The sequence below is a fragment of the Lampetra fluviatilis genome, chromosome 7 (genome assembly GCF_964198595.1).
Source record: "Lampetra fluviatilis chromosome 7, kcLamFluv1.1, whole genome shotgun sequence".
NCBI lineage: Eukaryota > Metazoa > Chordata > Hyperoartia > Petromyzontiformes > Petromyzontidae > Lampetra > Lampetra fluviatilis.
The window spans coordinates 17,314,919-17,334,928 of record NC_136281.1 but is presented as its reverse complement, the minus strand read 5'-3'; the positions used below and the strand labels follow the sequence as shown (position 1 = coordinate 17,334,928).

The 20,010-nt window shown below is 48.7% G+C and overlaps 1 protein-coding gene across 4 annotated transcripts; it reads right to left on the bottom strand.

Annotated features, from left to right (window-relative positions):
- Positions 1 to 2,682: 2,682 nt before the first annotated feature.
- On the bottom strand, positions 2,683 to 20,008 carry PUS10 (pseudouridine synthase 10). 4 transcript variants are annotated; one of them, XM_078858722.1, is made up of 18 exons: positions 19,783 to 20,008; positions 17,586 to 17,772; positions 16,486 to 16,797; positions 15,752 to 15,838; positions 14,690 to 14,724; positions 13,684 to 13,813; positions 13,004 to 13,065; positions 12,836 to 12,881; positions 12,498 to 12,562; positions 10,605 to 10,690; positions 10,037 to 10,162; positions 9,649 to 9,705; positions 9,418 to 9,494; positions 9,205 to 9,257; positions 8,481 to 8,598; positions 7,351 to 7,493; positions 5,224 to 5,323; positions 2,683 to 4,675 (listed from the first exon to the last, which is right to left on the bottom strand). In XM_078858722.1, exons 2-18 carry the CDS (start codon positions 17,721 to 17,723, stop codon positions 4,607 to 4,609), a joined length of 1,704 nt encoding a protein of 567 aa, XP_078714848.1. In that variant the 5' UTR covers positions 17,724 to 17,772; positions 19,783 to 20,008; the 3' UTR covers positions 2,683 to 4,606. The 4 variants fall into 4 exon arrangements, with proteins under 4 accessions (XP_078714848.1, XP_078714850.1, XP_078714849.1 ...); XM_078858724.1 differs by having other exon boundaries at positions 19,985 to 20,004; XM_078858723.1 differs by having other exon boundaries at positions 19,942 to 19,992.
- Between the last annotated feature and the right edge of the window lie 2 nt (positions 20,009 to 20,010).

The window sequence follows — 20,010 nt, the reverse complement described above, 5'->3', positions numbered from 1 at the left end:
AATTGTTTATATTTCTCTCAATTTCAATAGATTCTCGAATTAGTCTCGGCCAGTAATTAATTATTAGTCTTGCACAACACTTCAACCTTATCAAAATCAATTGAATGACCTTGTTGGCAAGCATGCTCTGCAACTGTAGAAAATGCTGGAGGGTTACGACACATTTATACTTACGCGATCACACCCAAACCCCTTTATTATCCATTTTCACTTGTTAGCAAAAGTGATGGGAAACTGGCCCAAACGAGCATCGTTCGTAACTTGTTGGGGGGGGGGGGTTATGTTGTTGTTGTAATCTTTGCGACTGTGCGCAGCTGTGTGGCTTTGAGTCTCAGTGACCTGAGCGGTGGACGAGGCTGGTGCTGCCGGAGCGGCCGTCCCCAGTGGGGGGGGGGGGGGCTCGCGTGCGGAGAGCCGCCTCCAGGCGCCGTGCGCTCGGCGCGAGGCGCTTCGTCGCGTGCGCCCAGACACAGAGCGCGAGACGAGGGAGGAGGGAAGAGGACCCCCCCCCCCCGCGTGTTTGAATGTGCGCAAGGCAGGAAGGAGGTTTCGTAACGGACGGCTGCTGCGTTTGTAGGGCGACTGTTTTCTTGACGTAAACCATTTAAACCGCTTAGAGGAGAGGTCCGAATTTAACGTGAGAGAATCGGGTTGCGGTAGGAGTAACGTTTTATATATATCACTACAGGTGGGAGATCTTGCCATTTCATCAAGCCATTCGAAGAGAATGTAGTCCAGCAGTGGCCAGCTGGTGTCTCCTGAGCCACATCTGGCTCTTTAATCCACCACAAGCGGCTGGAAATCAGTCGGTAGATATATTTAAGTCTGATTTGAAATCCCATCTCTTTAAAGTGTCCTTCCCTCTTTCGTTTGTTCGGTTGCCCTGCTGGTTCTGTTTTAGTTATTTGGCTTTACATGCATTGCGCATTGGGATCCTATGATGGAATGCGCATTCTACATTTGAATAATTATTATCGAAGGGGTGTAACGTAGAACTATCACGGTAGCAAAGACTAATGTGTCCCGCGGTCTGACGAAAACTGTGTGTATATATATACACACTTGCCTCTTGCAGAACTCCAGGGTCCTTTTTGACTCTTTGTCTGGTACAGGTTGGCTACCCATGATGTCGACCATGCGGAGGGTGATGGGGGTCGTCGTGATGGATGAGAAACGTTGTGTGCATGGGCCTGAGGTGGGCATTGGGGTGGCAACCCCAGGGGGTGGCGCTCGATTGGGAGCCCTGAACACGCGACGCGAGTCGAGATGTCGAACCTGCAGCAGCAGGTGCAGGGTTTTATGGAAAACATTAATTGAATTTCTTATCACGGCCTCTAAATCCATTTGCCATTAATGTAGAGTCTGAGCATTAATTGTATTAACGTCAATACCTGAAGTGTTGGCCGGGAGGGCCTCAACTGAGTGTCCACACGTGTCAGGAGGAGGGCTTTGTGCAGGGTATTTGACAAAGTGATTGTTATCGTTATTAAACTGCGCTCTGAGACACGCCGTTACGCGTTGTGGGATCGGCAGTGTTCGTACTATTTAATACATCATCGTCAAACTGTCATCACGCGAGTTCCCGAATGCCATCGCTATCTACCTGAAACCACACGATAATCGCGGATTCGGCGACAAGTCACCACCGCCATACCTGATCCTGCCCACGCTACCTGCATACGTACGACTCGGAGGGGGGAAAATCCAACCAGCATACGCACACGGCTCGCATTTTGGTGCATGAAGTCACCGTGCCCAAACCGTGAACACGGAAACCTTTGACCATGGGTAGGAAGCGGGTGCCCGCCCACGCGGCCACTGGGCCCAGGCACGCACGAGCAACGCGCCGTGTTTGCGAACGCAGCCCTCGTCACCTGCGCCTGCAGCGTTCGCTCAGAAACGGCAGACCGGTTGCTGCCATGCTCGGCAGCGCATGGCACTTTGAAAAATAAGCATTCTGAAAGACGTGTGTACGGGAAGTGTTTCGACAAAGTGTAATCTGTTCGTCTGCCAGGAATCCGTGTGGGGTGTGTGGGGTAATGTCTGGATCGGGGCGCCACGGTGGTGAGATGTTAACTACTTCGCTTGGTATACGAGAGGTGTCGTGGGTTCAATCCCGACCCTGACGCCTATACATTTGGAGTTTGCGTATCTCTCGCCGTGCTCGTGTCTTTTTCTCCGGGTCTTCTGAGTTTTCCCTCCACATTTAGAATCGCCACGCGTTTTGAGTATTTTGCTGCTATACATGTCCACGTGAGAAGCCACTTGGCAGAGTTATTTGTGGCCAGGTCGCGTCTGAAAACGAGCTGCCTAGCTCCGTGGGCCCCTTACCTGGTGAAATTATTTACGTCGCTCATTTACTCGAGTGTGGTCCCAGCTGTGACCGCTCAGAGCGAATGGTGTGGCCGCGATGGGAGTCTTCACGCCGGGATGTCGCACCCGGAGCAGAGTTATAAGAAACGTCGACGCCGTTTATGTTACAGTCGCTGCCTCGAGCACACTCGTCCACATCGCCGGGGTTCGTTTTCCCTAACTATGTTTGGCACTTTCAAATCTGACGACACGATGCGATCGCACAGCAAACCTGACAGCGTTGCCGTAACAATGAAAGTTCTACGGTACGATTGCGAATGTTCAGCCACGGGAATGCAATGACATAATGCGCATTATTTAACTAAATGTTTTTAATTAAATCACGGGTTGCAATACAGTACTCACAAGGCATAGTTTACATTTTGGCACATGGCCAACCCAGGCGCGTTAAAGTATTCACTGTTGCCGCGACCTCAATGCAGGAGTATTGCCCCTTCACATCGATGCGACGCTTTGCTCTTCTTTCCCTAACATCGTCACACGGACCTCGTGTCGCCAATTCCAGTTCCGACATTGCCCTTCACTCATGCGCTTCAATTTGAATTCGCAAGCTGACTTCATCACCACTTGCAGGTAATAGGCTCCCATATAAATGATTTGTATCACCTGTAGCTTGTCAGCTTCACCACGGACATGCCATTCCTCCACGCGTCAAGACTTAAGGCTCCAACTATGAACACGTGTTGTGAAGCTGCTTTCAGTAACACAGGCGCTAGCCTTGCAACTCGTGAACACATTTCTCGAGATCGCAGGTTATTTTCATCAGCCCATCTTGAGATGTTATCTACAACAGGAAAACATTTACCCTTGCCAGTATTATTGTATACTCTTCAACACAACTGTTTTGGACTTTACACGCTGACAATGCAGTTTTTTTGAGCCAGTGCAACTTAAATGTTCTAATATCCGCCACTTAAGAGGCATGTGGCTATAAATGTCTCTAATGAGCACCTGCGCAGCGACGTTGCCTCTGGCCTTACGGGCGCCAGGCAGCTCTCGCCGTCTGATAAACGCTGCACGAAACCGGTTGTGCGTGGGCTGGTGAAAGTGACCTCATCTCACTCCGCGACGCAACGCCTCAACCCGACACGTGACCGGCACTTCACAGAAGTGTATCGCCGTCCATGGAAGCCATTCTCCGACTACCTGCATGCAATTATGCCAATCAAGTCGTCCCGAGAGTCATTTGCCGCAAGCGTTTCAGTGACAATGGAAACGCTTGGCAGACGGCAGCCGGTGGCTTTGCGACGCGTGGCTTAGAAGATGCGACGCGTCGCGAGAGAGCCCTCCGTTTAATCCGTCGTGAACAAACAGAGCCATCTCAAAAGAGGTGCCAAGAGCCCCGATAAGATGCCAACGTGATTGTGCAGTTGGGACGCTGCGCTTCTCGGGCGATGGAGAGCAACACGGGTGTCGGTTTTTTTTGTCCAAATTGCATTCAACGAGGCTTTGGTCAGAAAGGGAAAAAAAAACCCGAGTCGTTGGTACGCAGTCCCAAGGCTCAAGATGTCCACCCACACGCAGCGGACATGCCGAGCCCACCCAGCAGCCCCGGTCGGCGGCAGGTGTCACGCGTGGCGTGGGAGGAGTGGTGGGACGCCACCGTGAATAATGAGGCGCGGTTTCGTCGTATTTCCCCCACCACCTACCGACGTCACAGCAGGCCACCGCGTGGGCCGGGCCCGCGGCTGCCTGGGCGGACTTGCTCCAGCGCGGCGGGGAATTCCCCCACGAAGTATTTACGTCCGCGAGGCTCGGGCGCAAATGAAGCGCTTTGAAGTGTGCAGGCGCAGTTTCATTGTTGACGTTTGCGATTGTGTCATCGAGGGCGACTCGTGCCGGGTCTACACCGTGTTTGGCACGAGTCAACGAACTCGTATCGGATGTTTTCATTCAAATGTTCCACTTGCCCTTTCCTGATTAACATCGTCATTTACATAACTCAAAAACACACAAGGCGAATCGTAAATCGCCGTGTATTCTGTTCGCCGTTTCGCTCGTAAAAATGATACAAAAAAACCAAACACACGCCGATCCTGCTCCACCTCACAACGTGTTTAGCAAATCGTAGCAATAAATATTGAACGAGATTTTAAACAGGAAGGAAACGCTAATTCAAGTCGACCGAAAAGGTCAAGTTTCACAAGAGACGTTGGGGATGATGTTGCAGGCGGGCGGGGCAGGTGGGCAGCAGCAACAGCAGCAGCCTCACGCCCAGAACCCCCCGCGCCCCCTACACCCCCTCCGCTTGCTCCGGACTGTCCTCGTCATCCAGCGGGGGCGGCCAGGCCACGTCCACCGACTGGAAGACAGCGCACAGCGAGGGTGACCGTGCCCCGTGCGGTCAGCTCGCCCAGCGAACGGCGGCCACAACCAGTCGCAGGGGACATCACAAGGCAGTGCTCGTCCACCACGCAGGGTTCTCACCCAAATCAACAAAACGTGGCAAAGATGGCGCAAGACAAGTGCTGTCCTTCACATTCACGTGTCCTCCTCACGCCGTGGTGACAACGGCGTCAAATCACGCACAGGTCGTGCAAAATGTTGTGCCGAGACCAGCCTAAAACAAATACCATCCACGTGTAACCAAGTGATTTCACCGTAACAAAAAAATCTATGTTGGCCTGCACAGTTCACAGATATTTTACAACATAACCAGTTTGAGCTAAAACGAGTGTGTTAAGTATTCTTAACTTTGAATGAATTTGACGTTTTTCAACTCGCGCTCAATAACTTCCTTTTGTTGGAATTCGCATCACACATTGCCACATCCTGCCTCGTGCCGACAGCGTGCGGGACAGATGCGCCTGTGCTCGCGGGGTCGTCGTGTTCGTGCCGGACCCCCCTCACCTCCACGTCGAGCTCCAGGATGTCGGTCTGCGTGCCCAGCAGCAAGCCCAGGTTGGGCACGGTGCGCCCAAAGTCGCCGTGCACAAACTCCTTGATGTATCTGCGCGAGGCAGCGCCGCCCCAGTTAAAGGCCGTAAGCCACAAGAGTCGTATCCGCCGCACATTCGACACGAGACTCCTGCCCCCGCCAGGGTTGCTGAACATCGCGAGCGACGGAGGTTGTCTGCGAGGCCGGGCCGTTTACCAGAGCGCATGACCGTCATCCCCTGTGATCCTCAATTCCAGCCCAGTCTTGCGACAATCAAACGGGGAGCAACTTCGAATGTTGTCCTTTGCCCACACCTCCGATTAGCACGGTTGGCTACGTACAGTGCGAAAAAATAATATAACCTCTATGGCCTCTGAAAACACAGCTCAGGTAAAGCATTATCGATCCAATATTATTTTCGAAGATGCCAACCCTGGAAAAAAATTAAGCAGCCACAGAAAAAAACATAAACCGACCTCAAGAGCGCACTTTCAAGGGGCCATACATTTAGTACGTACGCATGGAGGGGGAGGGGGGGTTAATCCAAATGCGTTTGCTTGCGTATGGGGGGGTCTACTGACAATGTGCGAATAGGAAACGGGTTAGTCCGGCGGTGGACTGTTTGCTTAAACACGTTAATATTATTAATCCTTGATCGTTTCTGCGTGGATTAAATATCGGCCGTTCTATAGGATTCGGGGGGGGGGGGGGGTGTAAAAAGTCCGCGTGCGTACAGGGAGGGTGGGAGGGGTCAAGTGTCGACAGATTTTTGCGTCCCGACTCAACGGATGGCCCATTTCTCCACGGTCAGCGAATTTTGAAGAGAACTGCGTTTACTCCAAATGCAAGCATTCTGCAGAGAGCAGATACTCGGTGTGTCTCGAGAGAGAACTCTTGAGAAAGACTGCAGAACCTCAATGTCCTCATTATAATCGACCTCTTTAGCCATCCACTTAGGGGACATCCATTTAGTAAAGACGCAAAAATCTGTCAAAACTTGACCCCTCCCTCCCTCCCTGTACGCACGCGTACTTTTTACACCCCCCCCCCCCCCCGAATCCTATAGAACGACCGATATTTAATCCACGCAGAAACGATCAAGGATTAATAATATTAACATGTTTAAGCAAACAGTCCACCGCCGGACTAACTCATTTGAAGGCCAAATGACAAATTATCAATGCTTCACCCCCCCCCCCCTCCATGCGTAAGTACCGAATGGATGGCCCCAAAATGGGCTTGTACTCGGTGGAAAAGAAACCCTCCAAACATTGTGTCATGTAAATGAATAACAGTCATTTGGTTCATGTAATAATCAAGCATGCTCTGTCAACTTTGCTCCGTTGCATCATGCTTGTATGATGTCACCGTGGCCGAATGTAGCTTTTATTTTGCCAACGTTTGCACGACTACGCCGGTGGCACGGCAAGGTGCAGACACTCCAAAGGTCGCGCGAACAAGTTCAGCGCTCCCCGAAGGCTCTCGGCTTGTCACCGACTTGTACACTCTGACAGTTGTGATAGTAAACCTCCGAGCGGAATAATCCACGAATGTTCAGGTTGGATGTTTTTCAAGTCGGCACAGCCGAACTGCATTGTTCTATGCCAGGCCTTGTCAGACATCAGAAGCAACGCAGCGTGAAGCCAGCATGGTGCTTGGATAGGTGACCACCGTGTAAGCCGGCTGTCGTAGGCTGTTGCGGTGCTGTGCAATATTCCGAGCAGAAAGGGGAAGTGAATAAAGATCCATTGTTGTATGCTACAACTATGCTCCCACGTCTATCCTTCCCGTCTTCACCAGCCGACTCTATCAGCATGAAGTGAGGTATGGTCCAATGACCCAGACAACGTGGGGGAGGACCTCTTACAGCAGTGGACTGATAAAAGGGAACATACATGCACATACGATACATGGGTCAGACCTAATACATCAATACATGTTGATCGACAATACATCATATTATATACGGTTAATCCTTTACATTTAGATGCAGTTTAGACCACGATGGGTGCAAAAGACAAACAGAGGCGGAGGGAACCGCAGGAGAGGTGCGTGCGGTCGCAACTGCATCGGCGGCGGCGGCTTGGGCGCAAGGATACGTCCCAGCCTGCGTGCGCAGGTCGAGGCGGAAGTGGTGCGCGTTGCACAGCTCGGCGCGCATCGTGTGGATGAGTCGCGGCCGCATGGCCAGAGGGCGCCGGTGCAGGACTCGCAGGGGCGTCGTCTGCTCCAAGCGCAGATCCTGAGTTTTGCGGTCATGCAGGAAAGACTTTTTTTTTTGCTTTTTGCAATACAAATTATAATGAACGGCGCTGCCTGCGGAATGTTTCGTGAACGCTTCCAGTTGGACTCCACACTGAGCAGTGCGTCACGGAATACTGTGAAGTAACCGCAATAGCCTTGCTCTACACTTTGGGCATCATTATATGCCAAACTGGAGGTAAGCGAAAAACCTAAATAAATATTGATAACCAGGCCGAGACCATCAACTCACTGCAGATGAGTACCAGATTCAAAACCAGGAACTTGGCAGTGATGGCTCAATCACTACTCGGAGAACTCAATCATTTTTTTTTATGAATCACTAAATCCGGCAGCGTGGGGAAAGGCAAACGCAGCTCTGCACGATGCCTCCGTGACGCTCTCCATGATGGCCACGAAAGCAACAATAAGCAAAGAGAAGCCACCTTGCAAGACCTCCATTGATGTGCGTGTGAGTATTGTCATGGCTTTTCAGTCGTCTTTCATTTATCCCGCTCCAGTTTAAATATAGAAAATCACAAGATCACGTTTTAGTCTGATGTTTATTGTCTGGTGTTAAACAAGTGCAAAGGAAGCATCTCACCTACCGTCCTTCTCAAAGAATATGGCATCATACAGAAGTGTGATTATTTATGAGTGACCCCCTTACACGCGTATGTTTGTAATGTACTTTAATTTACGGCCCTTTGTCCATCCACTGCTGGATGGAGACCTCTTCACGCCGTGTTGGTCAAAGGGGTTGTTTGACAGTACGTCCCCACGCAGTGCGGGTTGGTGATATCACACGCAAGGAATGTTAGCCATGGCTGGGAACTTTATTCAGATCACGTGGTTCATCGTGCAGGGTCGCTCACCACTCCACCCCATGTTTGTAAGTATAACATGAACCGTATTAAAAAAAACATTCATTAGAACACAGTCGTAGTCTGACTGTTCAGGCCTGTGGCCGGGAGGCGGCTCCACTCACCTTAATGTCCCGCAGGAAGTCCAGGTCGCCAGGGACCAAGGCCTTCTCGCTCCACACGAGTGCGCTGTACGACTTGGTCTTCTCTTCCTCGCCCTCCTTCATGTGGGCCATCGCTTCCCTGTGGCCACACGGGCACCATCGGTCACTCTCTACTCCACCCCACGCCTGCACACCAAGCTCCCCATGACCTTCCTCCTCACTGTTGTGTCCGGACGATTTACTACTTTAATCTGCAATGTTCACACTCTGGATATGTGGTGACATTGTCACACACTGTCTGCTGCTCAGCAGCAGGCAGTGTGTTTTTGGAGTTCGCCATGTGATAATTGCCGAGTGTACAATAACAGCTGCCTTGCTTACGCACTAATCAGAAGTACGGCAAACACACCAACCACGGGGCTACCCAGCAGCTAAGCAACTGACGGTGCTAATAAATGGAGAAGCGCTACACCAAGCCTAAGAAGATGGGGCGCCATCAGAAGCACAAACAGGGCTGTAATTTTGGGCTCATTAAACCTACGAGGCCCTCTCCGAATATTATTTTCATGCCGAGCTTCCCTCCAGGAGGCGCTCATCACAGACAGCTGGTATCAAAACTCAGGTGCAAATTTGATAGAAGGGCACCAATGGGTCGATCAAGAAGGCATCATTGTTTGTTTGATGGATAATCGTTCCATTCCAAAACAAAACGTCCGTGAAGAAAAATTACAGCATAAAGCCTCACCGACTGACAATCTGCAGGTCCCGCACTGCTATTTTGTCCGACGAATTGATCTCCTGCAAAGTCACAGATTCAAAATAATTTTACATTGGGTTAGTCTCAGCCTCGCAAAGAATCATTAACATGCATGACAAGAGCATACGACACATCATTATAACACAAAGTTTTTGTTATTTTATTTTTATAAAAAAACATGTTTAAGCAGATGCCACTTACTTTCTGCAGCTGCCTAAGCTGGGACTGGGAGAGAGCGGCTCTGCGTGGGTTTATCAGCTCCACTGCGAAGGGCCGGCCTGGTGCACACCAAAGCGCGAGGAAATCAGCTCGCGCCTGACAGCTCGCTTGTACCGAGAGCACGAGGATGTCAGTTCCAGAGTAAAACCCGCGTGCTGGCGATTGTTTTGTTTTGGAACATTTGTGAAAAAAGCATAACGCTTTAAACAATACCTTTTCCAAGGGTCCGCACATCCACGTCCTCTCTTCCAGACGAGGAAAAGTTGAAACCTGGTGAGATACGAGGAAGATTATCAAATGGGCTCAACTCAGCAGCTCTGATGAGATTTATAGGGCTCGAGAAAAACCAGCTAATATCAGAAACGACAGGGAGGGGGAAAAGACAAAGGCATAAAATTGTTACGATTCCGCTTCACGTTTCAATTGTGCACGGTCGTGCACACGCGAGCACGGCGTCAAATGAGACGGCTCCGCTTGTTGCGACTGCTCGTGCAAGCGAATGCGGGTTACGAAAACAGCAGGACACACATCTGTGACGCTGACACCGCCTCCGACGGGAAGCGAGGAGGGAGACAGGAGGGAGGCTGGCGTGCGCTCGTACCGCTCGCGTGAAACGCGAGGACCAGGATGTTTGCGATGAGCTCCTCAACGGACGACTCCATTTTCCGCTCGCCGTCGATCACCCACGGCGTCTGCGGCAGCGTGCGCGAGTACTTGTTGTAACGTCCTAACGGTCGGGGGCGGAGGACAACGGGCAGCTTCTCCGTAATGTGGTCACTGCCTTGTAAAGTTTGGGACTGTGGGGAGTGCGCATTCAATGAGGAATGTGCAAATATTCTCACGTCTTATCTTACGACTGGATTACGCTCATGCAGCTTAGCGCTTTATGTCTTACGTGACCCAAGAATGGCTCCTGTACAATGACATCAGTGTATCCAAGAGCACGGTTTCAATAGACCGCACCTTTCCAATCACTCTGACATGAGAATGAGGAAACAATTAATCCCAAATGACTGAAGTGGCAAATAACTTCGGTTTAGTATGTATATTCAGAAAACTCCACCATTTTGCAATGTGCGTGTGAATAAATGACCATAAATCCAACAACTAATTAGCACATCCGTGCTTGAATATTGTTTCACTAATTCCAGGCGAAACGTCCACCACACCTGCGACAAAGACGGGCCCGTGAGTGCACGCAATGTCGCTGCACAAGCACGTGCGGCTTGGCGGCGGAAGGGGCCATGGAAAGTTCCTGATTTTGAAACAGAAGTGGGAAGGGAGAACAACTTCATTGACACCGCCGCCGCTGCACCACGAACATCTCGCTCGCCGTACCCAGGGATTCTCCCAACCCCGCAGCGTCAGCCCAATTGCCGAAGCCCGAGACAACGCCTTCAGCACACACGTGTTATGTGCGTGTCCCTCGGTCGCGAGGGCATTCGATGGCACGTAAACAAAACGCAGCAACTGCACCGGTTCCCCAGTTTGCAACCACAATGACGTCCAGCAGTACAACATGCCCTTCCCCCACGTTCTCTACCAATTGAAGAACACGCCATCAGCAACATCTTCTCCCCTTAGGTTATATAAATGAGAAAGGGAAATTCCATTGAGGGCATTTTTAAACAACCGCTTTAGGTCTACAACAGCCCGCAGGCTCGCTCAGCACTCTACGGGCAAATGAAGACACGTCTGTATGCACCACACTGACAAACCTGAATGTCAGAGTTCTATATTTAACGCATGACCATTACGAAATCAGGCACTAAATGCATTCCATCTGCATTTGTTTGTTTCACTTCCAGAGGAAAGTAATTATCTGACAGTTAAGTGTCCCAGAAATTATCTGAATTTTTGTAAATATCTGCAACTAAACTGCTAAATAACCACCACCTTACAATCACACTTGTCTGGGTATTCCTTATGGTTACCACATTTTTATTTTGCCAGAATAAATATCGCCCCGAAGAATTGTAGTGACACATATATATCTTATGTAATGTTTAGTTACCGCTTGAAAGTGAATGCATGATTTGTGGAGAAATGTAATCTCAGCAAGTGCCCCAATTACAACAAAAAATACTTTCAAGAAATGGGAGTGTCAGTTTAACACATAGGCTTTCGCGACCAATATTATCCATAATGCAGATTTTTGGGTTAGATCGCATAAATGTAAATGTGTCGTTAAACCCAGCACCACCCAACACAGCAAATTAGTAAGTTTGTCACGTAAACATAACATGCCAATTCGTTACTAGTACAGCACACCGGTGTTTAGGAGAATAAATCCACAACATTTACAATCTGAGTACGACGTTTTGCCAGTAATTACAACGACACACCGGTGTGGTGTACCAGTAATGAATTGGCACGTTCTGTTTACGTGACAAACCTTACTAATTGGCTGTGTCGGATGGTGGCGGGTTTAACGACACATTCATATTTACGTGATCTAACCCAAAAAAACCTCTATTATGGATATGGGAGTGTGAGGGCAAAAAAGGTCAAGCTCAGAAATGCCATGGCCACACTGCCGAAATGTTTGAAAACCAATCATAATTATTACTGTCGCTGCTGTACTTTACAAACCAACAAAAACACGAAGGAAAGAAGTAATTTTACGAACAAATTACAAGGATTTCGATTTAAAGCTTTCGTGACTGGTTCTTTCGGTAAAGTCACGTAGAAGTGAAGTAATAAAATAATAAAAATAAAACATAATAAAACTATTCTCACGACGTTTCGGCCACAACGCAAGTAGCCGTCCTCAGGTGAAAACCAGGTCTGTCGAGGCGACAGCGTCTGCTCCAAGCGCGTGTGCTGTTTCATTCAGACGCTGTCGCCTCGACAGACCTGGTTTTCACCTGAGGACGGCTACTTGCGTTGTGGCCGAAACGTCGTGAGAATAATTTTATGTTTTATTTTTATTATTTTATTACTTCCCTTCTACGTGACTTTACCGAAAGAACCAAGAAGAGAAATTACAAGGAGTGCCCCTTAATGTCCCGCCAATAGATTGGCATTGGCTTGAGGCCAGTGCACACACACACAACACTTGCCTTCTGAACTGGTTGTCAGGGATTTTTTCCAACGCCTTTGAAACAGCTGCTCTAGAGAACAGAGACTGCAACAGGGAAAGCCCAACAGTGTCTGAATGAGTGGGTGGAAGATGTCGATGTCTCCGTATGAATATGTTAATTGTCCAATGCGCACAACTTTATCACAGTTTTGTTTTGAGCCTGTTAATTTTAGATCCAAAGAGGAACCACCATACCGCAAATGTAATAAAATAGACATGCAAATATAGCAGCCAGCCACAGATAAAAGGGTAAAAGAACAGGCAAGTTCAACAAAAAAGTAATTTAAATTAAATGAAGAAATTAACAAAATGTCTCACTTGTTTGTTTTTGGATGGTTTGAAACAGTCTGGACAAGCAGATGCCCTGCATAAAAAAAATACAGAAAAAAAAAATTAAAAATAGCAAAACAATAAAATTGTGCATGAAAATTAACAACCCCAATGTTACTTCAACTGCCAATTGAATCCAAGAGATGGTTGACTTACAAAAATCGGCATTCGCTGTCGGTTTCCTTGTGCGTCAGATTTAAGCTCACTTCAAAAGGACTCTGCAAAGATGCACACAAGGTTGCTGTTATACGCCCGGTCAGCACAAAACAAACAGCACAATATCCACACTCGCGCACGCACTGGGTGTCACTAAACAAGACTTCAAAATGTTACCGACTTTACTCTAAACCTTAAAGCATGAAGGTGAAAAGAGGGAATGTATGGGAGGTTCATGTGGCCACAACTGGGCACTTTTTTTTGTAAAATATCCCATTAAGAGTAAACATAAAACCCAGAAGCCAAATATATACGAAAGGGGAATATTATGATTTTCTATTCTACTTGAATCTTAGACTCATGATGAATCATGCGCGGGATTATTAGTTTTTTTACAGTTAATGCAGATGACATTCTAAGAATAAAATTAGGCTTACTGAACAAACCAGTGGAGGGAAGGCAGAAAAAAACATAAACATTCAAACGACATGGTAAAAATATAAAAATCCATTGATGAATTGTGACCCTAAACGGTGACAATTCATCGAATCAGTCGGCAATGAATCATTCCACGCCCAATTTGTGAACTTAAACGTGGAATTTCTCAAGCACCGGGAGAAACAATAACGTGGCACAGCTGAACGATCACCCCACCACCCCGCACCCCACGTCACTGGCACCTTGCCCTCCACGGGCACCCTGAAGCGCTTAGCTAGCGCCGGGTACACGACCCACTTGTACGCCTCCTTGAGCAGCACCCCCGTGCCGCCGCCGCTACCATCACCGCGTTCCAAGCAGGCCCCGCGCGCGCTGGGCTCCAGGGAGGATGAAGAGGGAGGACAGCGGAGATTAAGCAGGTTAATGAGCCAAACGCCAGCTTGCAACGGAAACTCAAGTATATATGCACAAAGAAAATTAGAGTGGGCCACAGTGAAAATTTCATCACTAGAAAGAAATTATTAAAATATAAATAAAACAGTCAACAAACTGCTCAATGAAGGCATTCCCATTCCATGTCGGTCATGGGGGTTGTATGACCATACTTTCTGGACACCACCGGCCTGAATCGACCATGGGAGGTATGCACGAATGATTCAGAAATCACTCGTCACTGATTTTATCCGTGGCCGGAAATCAAACTCAGGTCACCACGTCCATAGTGCAGTGTGCAAACCAGTATACACCACCGCTCCAACCATACAGTAAGTACATGCACAAAAAGGTATATATTCACATTTGGAGATTTCTTTTACCACGTTCCACTTAGCACAGAATGTTATTCACGAATGTCTCACATTACTATGCATCTATGCACATGCATTCAACTCAACCATCAGTGAACACAGGATACTGCAAAATATTTCAGAGTTTACACCATTGACAGAAGAGTAACCCGTATGTCAATATTGAACCGACTCTGATTTGAGAATATACATGCAACAGCTGGAAAATATCACCTGGAATATTCGAATGTAAAAATTTTACACATATCTACAATTCAGGGCACAACTATACAGTATACAAATCGCCACGTCACTTTTTTTTTTATTCCAGAGTGAAACATCCCGCAGAAAGTTCACACAACTCAAACTATGAATGTTTCGTTTGTACGGCACCACTGAAATTCTGAAATGCGGTGCAGTTACTTTTATTCTCAATAAAAAAAAATAGGAGTGAATTATTTACCTTTCGTTTTCCTTTATAGCCAGCCAGGCAGCATGCTGCAAAAAACACCATGACCACAGTATTATTGATAAAAGGCTGTTAATGACACGTTGGCATTCAAAACCCAAGGGCCTTAACCACAGAAGTTTTTCCGCACAAGGAAAGCATTACGGTGCATGTTGGGCATTTAAAAACAATGCGTAGAATTGGCTCAGGTCAAAGATTATAACGTTATGGTATCCGTATGAATGTGGGGGGTGCTAGGTGGATCATTTCATTTGTGCGTATCATAAAAACGTTTGCACGAATAAATGTGGACAATATGAATGTTCTGAAACTTTCCATTTATATATATTTAATCTATGCAAAAACGTTAATGGGTGAATTTTCCATCACTTTCAGATGACTGCTTTATGTCTTTGGGTAAGCAAATACAACAAGAAAAATCGATACATGGCTAAGATGATTTTTGACAGATCTATTTGGGGTGAGGATATTCATAAAGGTGGCATAGACAAGGGTTATGCTGTATATAATCCAAACAAGACAAAGATGCCCCCATATAGCCTTCAAAGACTGTTAGGGTAAATGCTGTTAGCGAGCACCTATAAAGGCTGCCACGGCACACGAGGGGGTAGGGCAAGTGGCCGACACCACGTCTTTGTCTCCCTCGTGGCGATTTTTACACATCGCACTAGGTACTCATTGGAGGCCAAGTCGACAAATGACTGGTTCAGATAATGATGAGCGGGAAACGAACTTGAGTTACCAGGTTCGTCATGCAGTGCGCTAACCACAGCTCCACATACCGTGCACAATATTCAAAGACCACCCACTCACACATATTTTCTTTGAAGTCTCATTCAACAAAAGAACACTTTTCGAGTACACACTTAGAATATGAAAGTTAGAATTCAAAACTACTGTACCAAAGGTTAGAGCCCTTTTTTCTTCTAAAATGTTTACTCGAAAATGTAAATTGAAATATATATATAATGTAACCGAGCAAGCTAACACCCACAAGCTACCTTTGATATACACACTTCTATTCAATGACAATGCAATACACAGACACACACTCACCTCCCGCACGGCGAGCTGCGGTGGGAAGGAGGCGGACACCAGCATGCTGCTGAATTGGTAGTCGGAGTCTCTCACCTTGTTGCACATCTGAAGAAGATGACCGAATGCATTAAAAAAATTGGATAGCTTTTTCATAAGAGGGAAATGCACACACCTGGCGACACGGCTCAGGTCGCCCTCGAAAAAAGGTCACAGTGCACTCAATGCACGCACACCTTCGCTGGATCCAGGTTTCACTCTTAAGACTAAAATATACAATAATACTACACGGGGTGGATAATAAAAGTGACTTTGTATATTTCACACTTTCATTGATGTAAAATGAACCCGATTGTAAATTTCACTCAAAAGATGTGAGTAATAACAGGCACATTAGTCAAATATGGCTCTGCATAGACCACACTGATTATAAGATTAGGTAATGTACGCAAACAATCCTAACATGTAAATGAGTATTCGCTTCTGAATGAATTTACAATAAACTTGGATGTAAAATTTTACAAAACACAAGTCATCACGGCATGTATCAAGAGTATGTAAAGTATGTCTGCACATTCAGTATGTTTTATTATAAATATTATTTGAATTTACTACTGCTCTTTGGAATAAATGTAGTGGTTCATGAGACGGGTTCAAACATTTCATCTGGCCATGTGGATAGCAGACAATGCAACATTTAGTCCAGTATATGGGAATGACGGGGTAAAATGTTGATAAAACTATTGATATTGAACCTCTTCAATGAAGGGATCCTCGCACAAGCGCTGCATGACCCCCAGGCACACAGAGCAAACGGGCACTTTGGTCGCAGCTCTGTTCACATCTGCCGTCTCCTGTTTCTCAGACTCGGCCGAGCCATTCCTTTCTCTCCTCTCCTCACTCTCCAAAGGGCACTGCACATCGTCGGGCTCCATGCCCATTTGCAGGTTGTCAGTTTTCATTTTTTTCCTTGGCCGCTCGTCCACATCGCCACCATCCGAGGTCTCGTGTGGGCTCCCTTCTAATGCCGTGCTGGAAGCAAGCTTCTCCAGCTGCCCCAGCAGCTCCTGCGTGGAACGAGGGTGAATCAAAGAGAAAAAGCACAGTGAGTCCCCAGAATGTTGGTTTGTGGTGGTGTCAGGGCATGGGGGAGAACTGGTTAAAGGTGCTTGAGTTGAGTGGGATAGGTGGGTTGAACTTCCGACAAAAACGAATTGCTAAATATCATGCCTTTTACGTCAGCACCACAGCTGCACGAACAGCTTCCTCCTACTCCTGGTGACAAGCGGTCACGCACGTCACGCCACCCGCCGGTGACAGGGTGATTCGCAGACTCCTCAGTGTGGCTACAATCCACTGCCAATAGCATGCCACCGGCTAGCAGGCAATGACGTAGCTACCAACGTCAAATTTATATTCCATCAACTGCAGTAGTTTCCAGCGCAGCCACTTCCTCCTCCTTCTCACTCAGCCCACAATTACATCTAAGCCAGGATGAAGCAGAAGTTGACTGTTTACTCCGCCCAACAAAATATGCCTCCCTTCATAACATAAAATGTATTTGTGGTCCATTGCTATGTGGGCCTTCGGCACCAATATTTGCCAGCAGCATTTGTTCAAACAGGAAAAACTCTGGACCAGTTTCAATATTCTGAGTCTCTTTGGCATTCAGGCCCTGTTAAGAAAATTCTGCTGTTATCAACAATGATATATACCGCCAATCATAGAAATACATTGGGGGCTGTTCAGCGCAAGACACAGCTAAATCTTTTCCACATATAATAATGTGCCGTGACAGACCACAGACGTGTCCCGAGTCAAGGTATCAAGAGGGCCGCGGCGGCCGGCGTCCTACCATCTCGGGTTGCTGATAGACGGCGGGAGCGGCCACCCTGCAGAGGCGCAGCACGCAGCGGGGACAGCAGCCCCCCTTCAGCAGCATGCTCACCACGGGCGCCCAGCGCTTGCCAGGCAACTGCTGCAGCAGGGCCATGCCCCTCGTTGCACACCTCGCTCCAGCACCTCCGTCCTGTGCCCTCACGCTTCAAGATTCACACCAAGTCCAGACATTAACGTACAAGGGGGCAGGAGGACAAAGGCTGATATCGGGGTTTTTTAGAACTGCACTGGATCAGTGTCGAGAATAAGGATTGCAACCTGAGCTCGCCTTCGAATTTAACTTCAAGGCCTCTCATTGAAGCACCTGCAGTTTATAATTGTTCCAACGTGCAAGTGTGAACGAGTGATTAAGTCTTTTTTCAGATTTAACTACGTAGAAGCTATGACTCTTGCACACATTGCTCTCACACAGCTGATCATGCCCCGGGTTTGCAACGTCTGTTTACAGCAAACGGTGCTGTAATAAGGGTTTGACCTGATTAAATGAACAAACTCAACACATACATCAATGCAAAAAGAGACATAATTTCAGCTGGCTGCCTGCAATTTAATTAACAAATAACTGGAAAGATTCAATACCACCTTTAAAAAAGTATTACAGACAACTGTTTGGACACTGGGCCTTCTTCATCGTACTTGTAAATTAGGTTGCCGTGTGTGTTTTTAGCTTATGATATCGCTGCTTCAACCAACGACAACTTTGGTATATTCAGAATCTTGATTTATCCTGGAGAAATCCGACACGGGCTCATCTTGATTAAATCCCAAGACCTGACCTGGCGAAATAAAAATATAAATTATGTATTGCCTCATTAATTCGTTCGTTAATCCAAAGGACTTGGCCAAATCTAACGTAGCACACCTTATTAAATCAAGGACCGGATTTGATCAAATACTTTAACTCAAAAACCTAAATCGATCTAGTTTGAAATAATGTATCTGACCGAGAAAATCGAAAATATGACCAGACTCAACGAATTAAACTGGTTTCACCAAAGCCTTGACCTTCTAAAATCAAGAACCTCGCCTATTTAGGTCAACACAAGAATTGATCATGAATCTCAGCGGCCTCCTAGGGTCGTATTAACCGATGTCTCATGATGGGTAGAATCCATAACAATGTAATCGATTCTAGCGACGTTAAATTGAATTACTTGCCAATGCTGTAGTAAAATGATACGACTGTCGCTTGATGGTGGGCGATGGTCAATGACCGAGTTGGCTGCTCAAGGAATGGCCCGAGAGACGCTACAGTGAGGAGATGGAGCGATGCAATCCGATATTGTGAAGGTGCTATGTGGATTGTGACATCGCGGGATGGAAACGACTTGGGGGGGTAGGGGCAGGTGGTGGGGACAGGCATTCACCCAGCAGTGGATTCACAAAAACGGATCCGTGCCACGCGCAGGGCACCCCGTGCACGTGGCCCACAGAAGACCACGAACCGGGGGGGGGCGGGGGGGGGCGGGGGGGGGGCGGGGGGGGCACGGCGAACTCTGTTCAAGGCTCAGTTCGCACCCCACCCCGGGACGGCTTTTTAAACAACGCCGCTGCCCCCCCCCCGCTGCACTGCCCCCCCCGCTGCACTGCCCCCCCCCCCCGCTGCACTGCCCCCCCCGCTGCACTGCCCCCCCCCCGCTGCACTGCCCCCCCCGCTGCACTGCCCCCCCCCCGCTGCACTGCCCCCCCCCCCGCTGCACTGCCCCCCCCGCTGCACTGCCCCCCCCCCGCTGCACTGCCCCCCCCCGCTGCACTGCCCCCCCCCGCTGCACTGCCCCCCCCCGCTGCACTGCCCCCCCCCGCTGCACTGCCCCCCCCCGCTGCACTGCCCCCCCTGCCGCACTGCCCCCTGCTGCGCGAACCAAGTGCCCGTGTCCAGCAGGGGGCTCAAGCCGACTTGGCTTCCGAGCTCGGGCCCACGGGGGCGGATTGCCGTCAACAAGCCGCACCGAGCAGCCGTGGCGATGGTGACGGTCAAACAACCCCCACGACCCGCACGCCGTGGGGACGGCGTCCTTCGTCATCCAGCAGTAGAGTGACAAAGCTGCCGCTGCTGCTGCTGCTGCTGCGTGAACACCGCGGCACGCACAGAGACGCCGTTGCCTCGACACATGCGGCAGCAGCAGGAGACACCGCGCGTCCCAATCGGGTACCTGGCACTCTGCTGCAGGCGGGTGGGGGGGGGTGGTTTCTCGACGTTTCTGTCGCTTTAACGTCTCAACTCCGACACCAAAACAACTCCGACACCAAAACAACTCCGACACCAAAACAACTCCGACACCAAAACAACTCCGACACTAAAGCGGCCTCGCCTCGCCGGCACGCTCAGCACAGCAGCGACTCTCGCGGCACCACCTGTTAGATTTCCCAGCACGCACGCG